Genomic DNA, 15,228 nt, shown 5'->3' on the forward strand with positions numbered 1-15,228 from the left:
TTTGCTATCAATCCACCAGAGAGAGCCTGAGAACTGTTGTTTAAATCTAGCACCCTGATTCATAGTTCTTGGAGTTTGCTTCCTGCTCTGCTCTTCTGTCTTGAAGGCTCTGTGCTCTCACAGACTGAAGAGACCAGGAACATCAGCAGAGGAGGGAGACAGCCCATGCTCCCAGTGTGACTCTACTTACATGAAAAAGTCACTGTCTCCCATGTGACTTCTAGTGTGACACAGGAGGTTATACACTCTCACTTCCACATTGCCAAATGGCCACCAAAGAATTTAAGTGTGATGTAATAATTCCAAGTATTTTCACATCCTAATTCTTTTTGTTGTTTTGGTGATAGTATAGTTTACATGACAAAAGAAATGCATAGGTCTCATTTGGTTAAGGAATTTTGTTAACTATACACATCAGTCTAACCATCACCCTAAAAAAGTCAAGAGAACATTTCCATCACCCAGAAAGATTCTTCTGTCCCTTGTTCAGTCAGTTACAAAGCCCATCCTACATTTTCTCACTTCTATTGCCAGGCACTAGTTTTGTCTGTGCCCTGTGTGTATTAAATATGCAGTATGTACTTCTCATGTGCTTGGCTTCTCTCACTTAGCATAGTATCTATGAGATTTATCCATGCTGTTTTACGCACCATTTCACTTCGTTCTATTGCTGAGCAGTATTCCATTGTACAAATGTACCAGAATTCCCTTATCCATCTACTGCATCCAGGCTGTTTCTAGCTTTTGGCTTTTGATAAGACTACTATAGACATCTTTGTGCAAGTCTTCTTGGGAGACTCTTCAAAACATTTTATTAATTTGTCTTATGTGTCCCAGTATTACTATTTAGACACTAACTCTTTTTATTTATTTATTTTTCAGTGTACTAGAGTTTGAACTCAGGGCATCATGCTTGCTAGGTAAGCATTCTACCACTCGAGCCACTCCACCAGCCCTACACACTCATTCTTAAGAGGTAAGAGACTCAAGGCTTTCCTATTTAGCTCTGGGCAGTATTTATAAGCACTATTGTTTTATACTATGTCTCATTCTGGAAGAGGGATTAACAAAGACTTCTTGTGAGTCAAGTCCTGTTCACTACCATGCTTTTGCAAAAAAACATTTTATGGGAAATCGGTCACATGCACTCCTTTACATACGAATGGCCTATTGCTGCTTTTGCACTCTAAGGGAGGGTAAAGCTGAGTAGTTGCAACAGAAACTGTAAGGCCTGTCTAAGGTCACCCTCAGTATTCATGGGGCACTGGTTCCAGGCACCCTACAGATATCAAAATCTATATAAAATGGTGTATAGCACTTGCATATAACCTATGCACAGCCTCCATGTACTTTGAATAACTAATAGAATGCTACATAATAGTTGTTATACTATATTGTTTTGTGTGTGTGATCTTTTTTTTTTTAAGGTTTGATCTCGGGGCCTTGTGCTTGCTAAGCAGGCATTCTACCACTTGAGCCACTCCCCCAGACCACTTTAGTTATTTTTGACACACAGTCTTGCATCTATGCCCCAACTGACCTGGACCATGACCCTCCTATGTTTCCTGTACAGTTGGGATCACAGATGTGCACAACCATACCTGGCTTATTAGCTGAGATAGGGTACTGCTATTTTTTTTGACCTGGGCTGGCCTTGAGCCTTCCTCCCGCTTTCCACCTCCCAAGTGGCTGAGATTATAGACCTGAGCCACCACACCTGGCATTGTGTGTTTGAGACAGTGTCTTGCTATGTTTCCCAGGCTGGTCTTAAACATGTGGGCTCAAGCAATCCTCCTGGTTCTGATTCTCAAGTAGTGGAGACTAGAGATGTGTTCCGGGCCCACCTATACAGTGTTGTTTAGGGAAAAATGACAAAGAAAGCATGGGTGTACGTGTTTAGTAGAGACATAACTTTATTTTTGTAATGTTTTCAATTCACAGTTCACTGACTCACAGATAGAAGGTCAAGTGTGTTTATCTGGCCTTTACAGGAATAGTTTGCCAGTCTCCAGGCTAGACTAGCAAACAAGGAATCACAAGCCCATTTTGCAATTGGCAGGTTTACATGTTCCCTAAGGGCAAAAGATCTTATTTTTTTATTGGAGGAGATTTCTCTACCAGCTCCAACTTAAGCAAAAATCCACTAAGAGAGTAAATAGGCTGAGTGCTAGATTAAGAAAAAAGTAAATAATCTTGTTAATAAAAAGCCAACAAAGTTTTTCCATGATGCAGATGGAAACAATGTAACTGACCTCTATAAAATACACCAATAAAATGGCCTTACCTTTTCATCTTCCAGATACTCAATGTCCGCTGTGTTATAGCCATCTCTGTGACGGTGGCTTAGTACTCTGAACCGACTAATTCCGATGGCATCCACAACTGAACTTCCATCAGGAAAAGTTCTAACATCCTTAATCTCCAGCATGCAGCCATACTCTGAAATCCTGAAAGGACAGTGGGAGAAATAGGCATGACTTTTTAAATGCAGGAGGCCTTTATTTTTCCCTAAATGAAAGTTTGCAATTTAAAAGGAATACAGAACCAGACTAAACAAAAGGTGTCTTCATGGCAAGGTTATTATCTCTAAGAGATCACTGCAATGATTCCTTCTGTTGAATGGAGATGGTTGCAGTATATGGGATAGGACCTGGGGCCCAGCAACTCAAACTCAGTTCTCTGAGTGACCTGAGAGATGGGAACAGACAGAATCCTAAATGTGGCAATGCAGCCCTATGGTCAGTACAAGGCCCATCAGGCCCAGCACTGCCACACTCTGCTGCCTTCCGCTCTGCTCCAGGCCCACAGTGTTCATCTCACTGCACTGATGCTGGCCCACTACACCCCCACTCCCACAGAAAGCAGTCTTCATCAGAATCTCCCTTTCACTCCTTCATACTCCATGGTGCATAGGTGACTCCAACAGAGGTCACAGATACCCTCCACATTGCTATAATCAGTAGGTGTCTTCATGTTTGGCCTAGCTACAGCATGAGTGCTGACCTCCACTGCTTTTTTTCTTCCACTCTGACCAGTCTGATCCTACCAGACTAGGCCATCCAGGATAGCATCTTTAGCTACATCTATTCTCACCCCAAAGCTCTCCTGGACTCTCACCCACACTCCTTATTGTGGCTATCATCTGTGTCCTAGTGAGACTCATTCTGCTTAACGCCACATACAGAGCACTGCACAAAGCAGTTTGTAACATGGACTCACCCAAGCCTCCCAAAAACTTGGAGGCTAGGAGAAATTAAACAACTTATTTGAGGTCACAATAAGATTTAGAGTCAAGATTTGAACCTTAGGTTGTCTGCTTTTAAGTTCTTATGGTGAAAAACTTTACTGTACATTTCCAAAACCAAAGATGAGTGCTGGTTCCTAAGTTATAAGCCTATATATCCAAGAACCTGCTGGTCATGTCTACTTGGATATCTAATAAAACCCTCTCTGGCAGGGCATGGTAACTCATGCCTGTAATCCTACCTACTGGAGAGGCAGAGATTGGGAGTATTGTGGTTTGATGCCAGCTTGGTCAACAAGTTAGTGAGATTTCATCACAATCAAATTGGACATGGTGGAATATTCCTGTCATTCCAGCTCTGCAGAAGGCATAAATAGGACCACAGTCCAGGATAGCTGAGCAAAAGTGCAACACCCAATCCAAAAAAATAACTAAAGCAAAAAGGGCTGGGGGCATGGTTCAAGTACTATTGTGCCTGCCTAGCAAGCTTAAGGCCCTGAGTTCAAAAGCCAGTACCTCCCCCATGTCTGCCTCAGCTGCAGAGCTTGTGCCATCCAGGAACATTTTTTCTTATCTGCATACAAGAACTTGGGAGTGGTACAAATTCCCCTTGTGTCTTTAGCTCCCAGGTAGTGCATATTTTCATGTTAATCCACACAAAGGACATCAAAATTGTTTTTAAAAAATTAGCTGAAGGACTGGAAGTGTGGCTCAAGTGCTAGAGCACCTGCCTGGCAAGTGCAAGACCTTGAGTTCAAACTCCAGTATTTCCAAAAAAAGAGGAAGGGATGGATGGAGGGATGGAGGAAGGTAGAGAGAAAGGAAGGAAAGACGGAAGGATGTAGGGATTAGCTGAATGCTTCCCACATACTTGTATACATGTCTCCACCTCCTAACTATTCTTTCCCTAGGGGAACCTGTCTTCTAGAGCTACCCTGAGTAACCTCTACTCTCTGATGGGTACAAGAAGCATTATGTGCTGTAGTTTACCTGGGCTTTGCTTGTTGTTTGGTGGGAATAACATTCTTTTCAGTGTTCTATATTCTCGATGAAATTCTTATAGCTTGTTTTTCACTTTGTTTTTGTTGACTTTTGATGAATCAAATACAAACATATATGAATTTATTAATCTCTGCTTCTTATTCATCAGTATCTTATACAAAACCTTTTTCTGCCCAGGCACAGTGGCTCACACCGGTAATCCCAGCTACAAGGGAAGTGGAAGTTTAGAGGATTGTGGTTGGAGGGCAACCTAGGCAAAAAGTTAGTAAGACCCATCTCAAAAAAACAAGCTGTGTGTGGTGACACATACCTGTCATCTCAGCTATGCAGGAGGCCCTAGGCAGGAGGTCTGTGGGCCAACGCCAAACCCTAGGCAAAAACTGAGACCCTATCTGAAAAATAATCTGAAGTAAGAAGGCTGGAGTTGTGAAATCAAGTGGTAGAGCCCTTGCCTAGCAAGTGCAAGGCCCTGAATTTAAACCCCAGTACCTCAAAAACAACAACAAAAGCCATCCAAAACTTTCCCTATTCATATATATCTGAATAGGGAACATATATATATATATATATATATATATATATATATGAACATATATATATAGGAACGCACGCACACACACACACACACACACATATGTGGACTGTCTTTACTATATATATAGTGTAACATAGAGAAGAAATATTTTTTGTTGCCCTGATTAGACTACACATTAGTCACTAGTTTTCTGGGTACCTTTTACTGAACAGAACATCTTTTTCACAAAAGTATGTATAAATTTGGAGTCCATATATGAGCCAATCTGTTTCACTGATCTACTTTTTAATGGCTTATAATTTTGATTGTATAGGAATGTCCTTCCATCTGCTCAACTAGTTTATCCAAACCTATCTGGTCTTGGTGCTTTGCTTTGCCATAATGATTCTAAAATCAGCTTGGTAAATCCATGGGACAAAAAAGAAAAAAAAAACCTTCTTGAATTGCTGGATTATAGACTAATTTGTGTAGAGATGGTCTTTCTATGACATTGAGTCTTTGCATCCCTGAACATGGTTTTTCTCTACATTTATTTAGAGCTTCCTGAATATCTTTCAACACAGTTTTTGAATTTTCTTCATAAATGTCCTATACATTACTTTTTTCATATCTCAAAAAAAATGCAGAAACCACTGGGTAGCCCTAAAAGTCCATTCTTCCTTTCTTTCCTGGGCACACAGGTGGACTACATTTCCCAGCCTCCCTCACAATAGGTGTTGAGCATTAAGTGAGGTAGTCCCTTTCTCCAGAGTCCTTTAAAAGTACATATGCCTCTTTCACTAGCACTTGGATGTGGTGATCTCATCATGACTACAGAGCTGACAAAGCCCTTAGGAATAAGAAGGGATCTGAGTCTCCAACTCATCCTATAGAGAGGAGCTGCCCACTCTTCTATCACTGTCCCTAGACAACTGACATGAAATGGCAAGAGGAAAAACTAAGAGCTAAAGGTTCTTGAAAGACTGAAAATTGTATGGTGTGAAGACAGAGAGAAGCTTCATTGGATGTAGCCATTTTTCTAACTCTAAAAGCTGAACCAGATTTGCTTGGGCTAGAAGAGATTCAGAGAGAAGCATGGAGGGATGGAAGCATGAGATATAGTCAGAGGAGGGTAAGTAACATGGTAGTGGACTACAAGTGTGATGGCTGGAAGGAAGCAACATGAATGAGGCTAGAAAGGATGGGATTACATCATGGATAGCTTTGAACTTGTGGTGTAATGGGAACCACAAGAGATTTTTGGGCATCATCCTAAATTGTTCTTCAATAAAAAAACAAAGTATACACTTAATTAAGGCCCTTGTAATTCTGGTAATCCTTACCCAGCATGCTCAGCAGATAAACACATGCCAAATCGCTTGGTGCCAGTTTCCATGCATCTTCTTATCATGAGCCGATACCGAGGCTCAAAGACGTGGAGTGGACAGGGAACAGTGGGAAAGGCCATGGCACACACAAAGATGGGCACATCTCTGGTCAGACTGCAGAGTAAGGGGAAACGTTAACTTAGATGTGTGAACCTTTAGAAACAGAAGGAAGGAGTAGCCACCTGAACAGCAAAAACCAGCTAACCTCAATTCTTGCATTTACTGACAGAACCTTCAGGCCTGCCTCTGTACTAGGCAGAAAGGAAAGCCAAGGACCTTGCATGAGAAAAATTTCTGCCAAATCTGTCTTAATTTAATTTGATGAGGGAAAACATGCTGTTTCATGTTATTGTACTTAGAAAAGTTATAGCTTTTGACTACTCTAAAAAAAATTCTGATCAAAGCAAAAATTACCCATAGGCAATGAGTTTTAAATAGAGTAGAAGATCTAGACTAAAACACAAGACTTGAACCATTTAAAAAGATGAAAAACTGTCAAGTCCGTGGTGAGTCATAATCCTTGACACTGCTTCTTGTTCTATATACTTTACCTTTCCAATTCTGAAAAAAAGTAACATTTACATACAAAAAGCAAAAACATAATATTGTTAAAATATACTTTGAAAATATTTCCTATAATTACTTACAATTATATATCCATAAATATCTTCAGTTAACTTTTTTTTCCATTTACAGACCAAAAAATTAGCACGAAAAAACATAATCTGTGGTAAAGCTGAGGTTAACAAGAATTTTCTTCATTAATCTGAACTTAGCACCAAGTATATATAACATGAGGACTTACTTTGATAGTTCCGACATCTCTTCATCATAAATCCTCTTCCTATCAGACAGCTCATCTGGCAAATACTGAAATATTAATTCTTCAGCCAGAATAGTTATATTAAAATTTCTGGTTGCCAACAACTGTAACAAACAAGTGTTAAATGATACCATGTGATAATTAATCCTAAATTAGCACTAACTCAGGTTTGGGCATTTTGTTTTGTAAATGAGAGAATTGGGGTTGGCTAGCTTTGGCTGCTTTGGTGACTATTCTCCCTGGAAATACAGTAAAAACAAGAGACAAAAGTCTTAGATTTTAGTCAACCTTCAAATTTTACTTCTTTACACAGTCCCCTATCAGGCAGCTTTGAACATGGAAGAAAATAAAAAGTCTGTGTTGTGATGGTCATAATGGTGATTTTACTCTCATGAGACTAAGAGCCATCTCTAGGTTCCTTGATCCTGGTAAGCATGGGTGTAACACAATTGCTCTGCAGACACCTCTGTTAGCAAGAAGAGGCAGCAACACCAAGGGGGAACTGAAAAAGGACCCCAAGGAAACTGCTGTGTAGACTGAGGAGGTAATCTACAACCATGACACATGGTGCACATACCATAGCTGATATCCATGAGAACCCTGAAAAAACTTTGAAAGATGCAATATGTATGCAAGTTAACAAAGCAAGTCTGTATGTGTGCTTTAGGAAGGCTTTAATTGTGACTTTTTTTTTTTTAGAGGTACTGGGGTTTTGCTCTCAAAGCCTGATAAGCACTCTACCATTTGAGTCAAAACCTCCACTCTGTAACAACTTATTTTTAACAAGTTTGGCTATAAATTACAAGTTGAAATTATTTAAAAATTTGCTTAAGTATAATACTTCGTCTTACCATGTCAGGTTAAAAAAAAATTAATTTTAAGACCATGAGTGTATCTCAAAGACAGTGTGCTTAGTATGCACATGGCACTGGGGTCAATTTCTAGCACTACAATTTTTACTGCTATAGTTGCTTTAAAAGCAAACTTTATCCTACTAAAGAATAAGTACAATGAATTTAAAAGGAAATACACTCAAGTATTATGAGTCTCATTTTATGCATAAAAAATGAAAGAAGTCTACTACTCACAATAAGAGATTAAATAATTTGCCCATGTAAAGTAAGTGACATCACAGGACCACTGTGATGGTATGTACTCAGTAGCACCAAGTACATACTGCTACAGACTCACTACTTGGAAAATTGGTCAGAAGGCCTTTGTTTTTTAAATATTGTTCATTTTTTCTCCATACTTAGTACAAATGGATTTAATAGTTTATATTTGGGCTGAATATCATTAAATAGCTTCCCTCTCCTCCTGTGGGCCCTAAGTTTTGTTGATTTTGATCTCAGATCAAAGACAGTAACTGACAGTGGGAAGGGAAATAACTAGGCTCAGCCGCAGTTAAGAATGACCAGGTCTCCAATCTTATGTGAAATTCTTGAGAGGAGGGACACGAAGTGTGTCACAATGTATCTCCACTATTTATAATGAATATATTGGGAGGACTTGGTGATGTTAGCTATTTTCAATCTACTTCAACTATAATTTTGGGACATGAAATCATATCTACCAAAGGCTGAGAAGGGGAGTCTCCTTGTCATCTCCACAAAGCATACTCACTTCGGAAAGCTTGTCTTTGCACAGTGGACAATGAGGGGCGTGGTCAAGGCAGCGCTCAAGGCATTTTAGGCAAAACATATGTCCACAGGGTGTAGTAACAGGTTCAAAGAGCAACCTAGAAAGAAAAATGCTTGTTTTCAGCAAGGTATGTCCAGAAGAGACTTTCAGATAATCCCTCTGCTTTGGAAGGATGCCTTATGCATGTCGCTTACTATTCTGGAAACCACTTACATGCATTTCCCTTTTTATCTTCATCATCCAACTTTTAGAAAATAATAATTAAAATCAATTAATCACTCAGGCATATGCCTAGCCCATTTAGGTGTATGACTCAGAAAAGCTAAAATTTTTACAGCGCTGCAGGGATTCCATACGATCTTACCTCATGCAAAGGGCACACTCAAAGTCAGTTGCGTCTATCAAGAGCTCCTCCGAATCTTCTCCTATCTTAGAGTTCATGTTTCTTTGAGGTGAAGAATCTGCATCTGAAAAATGTTAAAATGTTATATTTAACAGCTGAATAGAGTATGCAATGAATGTATTTCCTTTAAATACAATGTATCACACCAGTGTAACAAATCTTCTTGGGCAGGAATGTTTTCTACCTAGTTAATACATAGCAACAATTTATGTGAACACTAAACATGAACAAAAGAGAAAATTGTACCTAAATTTTCTTTTTTTGACTATGAAGTCTCTGCAATACTAGCCATTTCAAATACCTAAAGCTGAGATGCTCATTTCATTAGTAATTTTGCTTGTGTAAAAAAATTTTTAAATATATTAAATACCGGCTAATGTTCTATTGTTTTGGATCACACAACACCATCATCATGACAAAATAGCTCACTGACCTTTCTTAGGAATTTTTCCAGGGGTGTTCAGGTCTTGTGCATCCTCCATATCATTTGGGAGCTGTCTCTTTAAACTAGAGCTGGGCGCTACCGGGATGACATGTTCTAGTGCTTTTTTATCCTCTTCGAAGTGTAGACCCAGTATAAAATATAAAACTGAAGAATTGGCACTTCTAAATACATCAGATTTCTCAGATGGATTCTGATTAAGCAAGAAAAAAAGAATCCTAAATATTCAAGAAATCATAGCATATAAGAAACAAAAATCATGTAGAAGCCAGTCTTAGAAATTTCTGGTAAAAAGGAAAGCTTATACTCTTCCTTTATGAGCAGTTTCTTCTATCAACTAATAAGATGCACTTTATACTTTTCAGGGTAAATCATGGAATAATTTCTTTCTGAGAAAGAGTAACATTATCATACCTATAATATACACATAAACTGTTAAGTATATCATATATTCAAATCATCTCTCTATTTTCTTTTCTCCAAGCCAATAATTTCAGGTCTTACACATGTGTTGGGTTGTTTGGAGGTTTTCCAAAACTTCTTCCTTTCAATTTTTAATCTGTTTCACTAGCGCCACTGACTTCATTCAAAAGTTTCAACTGCTCTTGAGAAACAATTCTAGCCAATATAACACCAAATGTCTGAGTAATGTGTAAGATGCTTAATATAAGCCAGTTCCTTGAAACTTAATCAAGGTGCTGCTGACAGACATGTGCGCTTCATACCTCAGAGCTGCCTGTGCTGCCATCTTCTTCCACAGGAGACTGGGCATTTGTTTGGCTGTCACACTGAGCCTTTAATCTGCTTTGGGTGGAAGATGCCAAATTTTGATTCATACTTTCTGAAGCTGGAAAAAACACCTCACACAATACCTGCAAAATTGTCAAGAAGAGAAAATATATTTTAAAATACTTTTGGGAAAAAAATCTGTAACACATTTTTAGACATTCAGAAAAAAAGGAAGACCAAATAGGCGATTAGAGGTGCTAAGTAAAGACCAGGTAACTATTGTATAGGCTTTTTAAAAATAGGATAGATTCCTACATTGAGTGAGACTCAGTGATGAGTTAAAGAGCAGGTATTTCTACATTATTCTGGTGAAGATTTGCTGAAAATTACAGGCAAAACTATATTGCTAAATTGATGTATTTTACAAATATTAAAATGTCTTTTATAAGGTTCTACACAAACCAGAGTACTTGAAATTGCAAATTCTTATGGGGGTGCCAGAGGGAAATCTTGCTTCCCCAGCCTCACATAGCAACCTTGTCTCAACTTGTATGTGTCATTATTTCACCCAAATTGAGCTGGGTACATGCTATCTCATCAAACATTCTGCTGTATCTGTGGACAAAAAGGCAGCATCTAATTAGGTGTTGAATGAGTGAACCTTAACATTACTGTGTATTTGTAATCACATTGTCATGAACATTCAGAATTACATTTTTTGTTTATTTTACAAGCAAGAGTTACCCAGCACAGACACAAAGACTATATTAGGAGAAAGCTGTTTATCAGAAGTTTTACCTTCTGTGTTTCTTTCTTCGCTGAGTTACATTCAGGATTTAAAGCAAGGCAGTAGATAAATTCCTTTAATACTTCTTTACTTCTTCCCAATCCAGAAAGAGCTTGAGCTTTTAGGTGATGTCCCTGTATTTACCCAAAGACAAAGCATTTACTTTAAAATGCAGCATAATTATATATACTTGAATATAAACAGCCTTGGAAAAAATTGTCATAACTATTTAACTTCATAGTAAACAAAATAAACAAAACCCATCAAGAATGGCTATGTATCTCCCTGCCTTGGAAATGTGGCAAATTTCAATGTCTCATAGATACAATCTACAATCAGAACAGAGGAGTCACCATAGCTGAACTGCTTTGAGCAGTTCTGAGGGACATATTAGGGAAGGACTGGCATCTGTCAGCTGTATTTTCATTATGTTTATTTTGACTGGCATATTTGTATATATTTATGAAACTCATATGAATCATAAAAGATGTTGAGTAGCCAAATCAGTCTTCATCAAAATGAATAAAGCAGGAGGCACCATACTACCTGACACTAAAAGATGTTACACAAAGCTATGGTAACTGAAACGGCATGGTATTGGCATAGAAACAGATACACAGACTGACAGAACAGAACAGAAGGCCCAGAAATAACCCAATGCATTTACAATCAACTAATTTCTAACAAAGGAGCAAGAACACACAATGGGGAAAGGATAGTCTCTTCAATAATTAGTGGTGGGGAATCTGGATATTCATATGCAGAAGAAAGAAACTAGACCCCCTATCTCTTGCCAGTTACAAACAATAAATTAAAATAGATTAAAGGCTTAAATGTAAGACTGGAAACTATGAAACTATTAGAAGAAAAGCTTTAGGACATTGGCCTGAGCAGAGATTTTTTAGGTATGACCCCAAAAAGCACAGGCAACAAAAGCAAAAACTGATAAACAGGACTATATCAAACTACAAAGTTTCTGCACAACAAAAGAAACACTCAAAAGAGCAAAGAAATAGTTTACGGAATGTGAGAAAATGCTTGCAAACTATACATCTAATAAGGAGTTAATACCTAGCATTTATAAGTAACTCAACTCAATAGAAAAAATCTCTCCCAAATAGTCCAATTAAAAATGGCTAAAGGTGTGAAGAGACATTTCTCAAAAGACATATAAATGGCCAAAAGCTATATGAAAGAAGAGTTCAATTATCACTAACCATTGGGGAAATGCAAATCCATGCCAAATTTAAATTTATCCAGTAATTACAGGTCACTATTACAATCCTGCCTTCAAGAAATGTAGTCTCCTGAGAGTACAGACACGACTAGAAAGAACTATAATGCAAAGCATAATAAAGACAATAGAAATGCAAAAATGTAATATGAATCAGTGATTGCCAAGAGCATTTTGCTTTTGTTTTATGGAAATAATATTCTCTCAAATCTTTGGAAATGCTATTTTGGGCAGATTTCTTTTCATTGGTTCCTGAGTTATATTTCCATGAGGACTAGTTGTTAACTGACATCTATTTTAGTTTCTCTTCTGTGACACTGAATTTTTTCCTGTGACCCGTGGTTCTCTGTACATACTGGAGTAAAATGGACTCCTTCCAACTGGGTTCTTTGCCATTGGGTTGGATAGACCTTTTCCCTCACATATCTCACTGCTGAAAGGAAGACTGAATGTGTCACCTACATGAGTGAGATGTCACTGAGAGGTTTCATTTTTCAGGGGAATGGGAATCCAGGATACACCTGGAGCCACAAATTCCAGGATTTAGGGGGTTTCCTTTTGGGGACCCTCTACATTCATTAGCAGTCATGCTTTCCCCAGGTAGTCTGTTCACATTCTTTGGAGGTACCCCTGTGATTTTTTCCCTACTACAACTGTGCATGGCAGAATGCACTGGCATGGTGAAGCAAGCCTCGGTTGGGTCTTATTCCTGTCCTTAGAGCTCAGGTCCTCTTTGGAGTTTTTATCATCTGAATGTAATATCCTCTGCTCTTTCAGCCATACATCTGCATTCTGAACTCCAAAAAGATTTGCTCAACTCTCTAATCCCATATTATAGACTAATTCTTGTTTTAATTTTCTTTTTGAGGTAGGGTCTCACTAACTTTGCCCTGGCTGGCCTCAAACTAGAATTTCTCCTGTTTTGGCCTCCTGAGTATCTGGGATTACAAGTGTGTACCACCATGTCCAACTAAGAAAGTATTATTTTAGAGGGAACAACTTTACCTTGTTTCATAAATATATACAAATATGCCAGTCAATATAAACTTAATGAAAATACAGCTGACAGATGAAAATACCAGAGATCTGAAAACAAAAAAGCTCAGGGGTATTGCTCAAGCGGTAGAGCACTCACCTAGCAATCTTGAGACCCTGAGTTCAATCTCCAGTGCAAAATAATAACAGCAATAATAAAATAAAAATAAAATATTCCTTTTCTTTAAGTCTCCAGTAGCACTCTTAGATATTAGTAAGATCGGCTCATCTTTGCAAGCTATATTTTTATAGCGTTGTAGGTCTATCTGCATCTTTTCAGTTATAGAGAAGTTGGCTCTTGCTTTAGTAGGCAGTCTGACCTTTCCTCTTCCCACTTTCAGTATGCTGCTCCAATGTCAACTGGCTTCCATGATTTCAGGTGAGATGTCAACCATTAAACTTGTTCTTTCCCTGTGTGTCATTTTTCTCATTTCATTGTTGCATTCAAGACTTTATCTTTAGTTTGAGGCACAGAAGTTTGATTATGATTTCAGTTTATCTTGTCTGGGATTCTTATTCATCTTCTTTGACCTGAAACTAACATTACCCACTATTATTTCAGCTTTTTCCCCCTCTATCATCCTAAAGATATTTCATTATGTATATGTAAATATCCCAAAATGCAAAAATATCCAAATCTGGAGCACTTTTGCTCCCAAGCATTTTGGACAAGGGGTGTTCAACCTGTAACTGCTGCTTCAAAGTCTTTTTGTGGTTAACACAGTATCTGAGCTCACTCAGAGACAATTTTTATTGACTCTTCTTTATTCTAAGTAAACACCTGTTTCTTATCATGTCTAGTATTTGAACATGACCAGACATGAAACTGGGCTGTTAGGGTACAAACGTTAGGGTACCTTTGAGGCTTGCAGCCCACTCAGCCTGAAACCCACCATGGCTAACATGACCCAAGCCACCACTTACTGGAACAAAGGGAGGTGGGACGGTTTCTGGGAACAGGGACTGTTTCTGGTTAATCTTGCTAAAACAGTATGTGAGTCAATGAGTTGAGACACCTGGTGTTTACCAAATTCCTGATAAAATAATCTTCAAGTAATCTGGCCCCACCACCAGGATGTGGGCGATATCAGAAAAATGTGACCCCAGGGACCATAAAAATTGCTGTGTAACTGTGACTAATGTCTAAAAAAACATAAAAGCAGCCTGAATTTTGTATTCGGGGTCCATGTTGAAACCCACTGCGTCGGGCGGATACCCGGACCCCAGCTGGCTGGAAATAAACCTCGCTTTGTGGCTTACATTATCGTGAGTGTCTTTTTATTCCTCTGAGGGGTGGTCAACTCTGGACCCCAACATCTGGAGGTTCCACCGAGATCTGAGCCCCTCCCTGAGAGGAACAAACAGCCTCCGATACCGAGGTTTAATTGGGAAAGACCGCGGAAGGAGGATTGGCCACCTCCGTTTGGAGGGACTTAAGAGTCCCCCGTCTGAATTTGGTTGAGAATTCTCATTGAGTGGAAGGAAGGGGTTACAGCCCTGGAGGCTTCACTATTGGAAGTCGTGGGAGACATCCCTGATGGTCAGGAGCCGCGCCGGCGTCCTCAGTGGACGCCGTTTGGGCGGTCTTTGGGTAAGGATCCAGAGTCTGGTGTGAATGGAATTGCGCCTGTGAGAGTGGTCTGGTTGACCAGCCGGTATTTGTGTACGTTAGAGAGTCCTGTGTGAATTTGTTTGTCTGCTGGAATTGTTCTTTTGTTCTTTGCTGTCTCCTCTGTCCATCTCTCCTGATCATCATGGGACAGGCTCAGGTAACTCCTAAGACCCTTCTTCTAAGTCATTTTTCAGAACTCCGCGCTAAGGGACACAATTATGGCTTGAAAATTAAGAAAGGTAAGTTTGACACCCTTTGCTCAGCGGAATGGCCAACCTTTAATGTAGGCTGGCCTCCTCAAGGTACCTTCTCCTTGGACACGATTAAGAAGGTCCGAGATGTCATTAATAGACCCGGTCTTCATGGCCACCCTG

General features: G+C 39.1%; 1 protein-coding gene across 5 annotated transcripts in view; it reads right to left on the reverse strand.

Annotated features, from left to right (window-relative positions):
- The window catches only part of Lonrf2 (LON peptidase N-terminal domain and ring finger 2), a 59,078-nt gene that overhangs the window by 12,352 nt on the left and 31,498 nt on the right, over nt 1-15,228 (reverse strand). For all 5 annotated transcript variants that reach the window (XM_074050358.1, XM_020170420.2, XM_074050361.1 and 2 more), the window contains 8 exons: nt 10,985-11,107; nt 10,183-10,329; nt 9,449-9,650; nt 8,977-9,079; nt 8,595-8,709; nt 6,954-7,075; nt 6,104-6,262; nt 2,285-2,447 (listed from right to left, as the gene is read on the reverse strand). In XM_074050358.1, coding sequence (XP_073906459.1) covers nt 2,285-2,447; nt 6,104-6,262; nt 6,954-7,075; nt 8,595-8,709; nt 8,977-9,079; nt 9,449-9,650; nt 10,183-10,329; nt 10,985-11,107 — 1,134 coding nt within the window. The remainder of the gene's footprint in view (nt 1-2,284; nt 2,448-6,103; nt 6,263-6,953; nt 7,076-8,594; nt 8,710-8,976; nt 9,080-9,448; nt 9,651-10,182; nt 10,330-10,984; nt 11,108-15,228) is intronic.

Source organism: Castor canadensis, chromosome 12 (genome assembly GCF_047511655.1).
Source record: "Castor canadensis chromosome 12, mCasCan1.hap1v2, whole genome shotgun sequence".
NCBI classification, from domain to species: domain Eukaryota; kingdom Metazoa; phylum Chordata; class Mammalia; order Rodentia; family Castoridae; genus Castor; species Castor canadensis.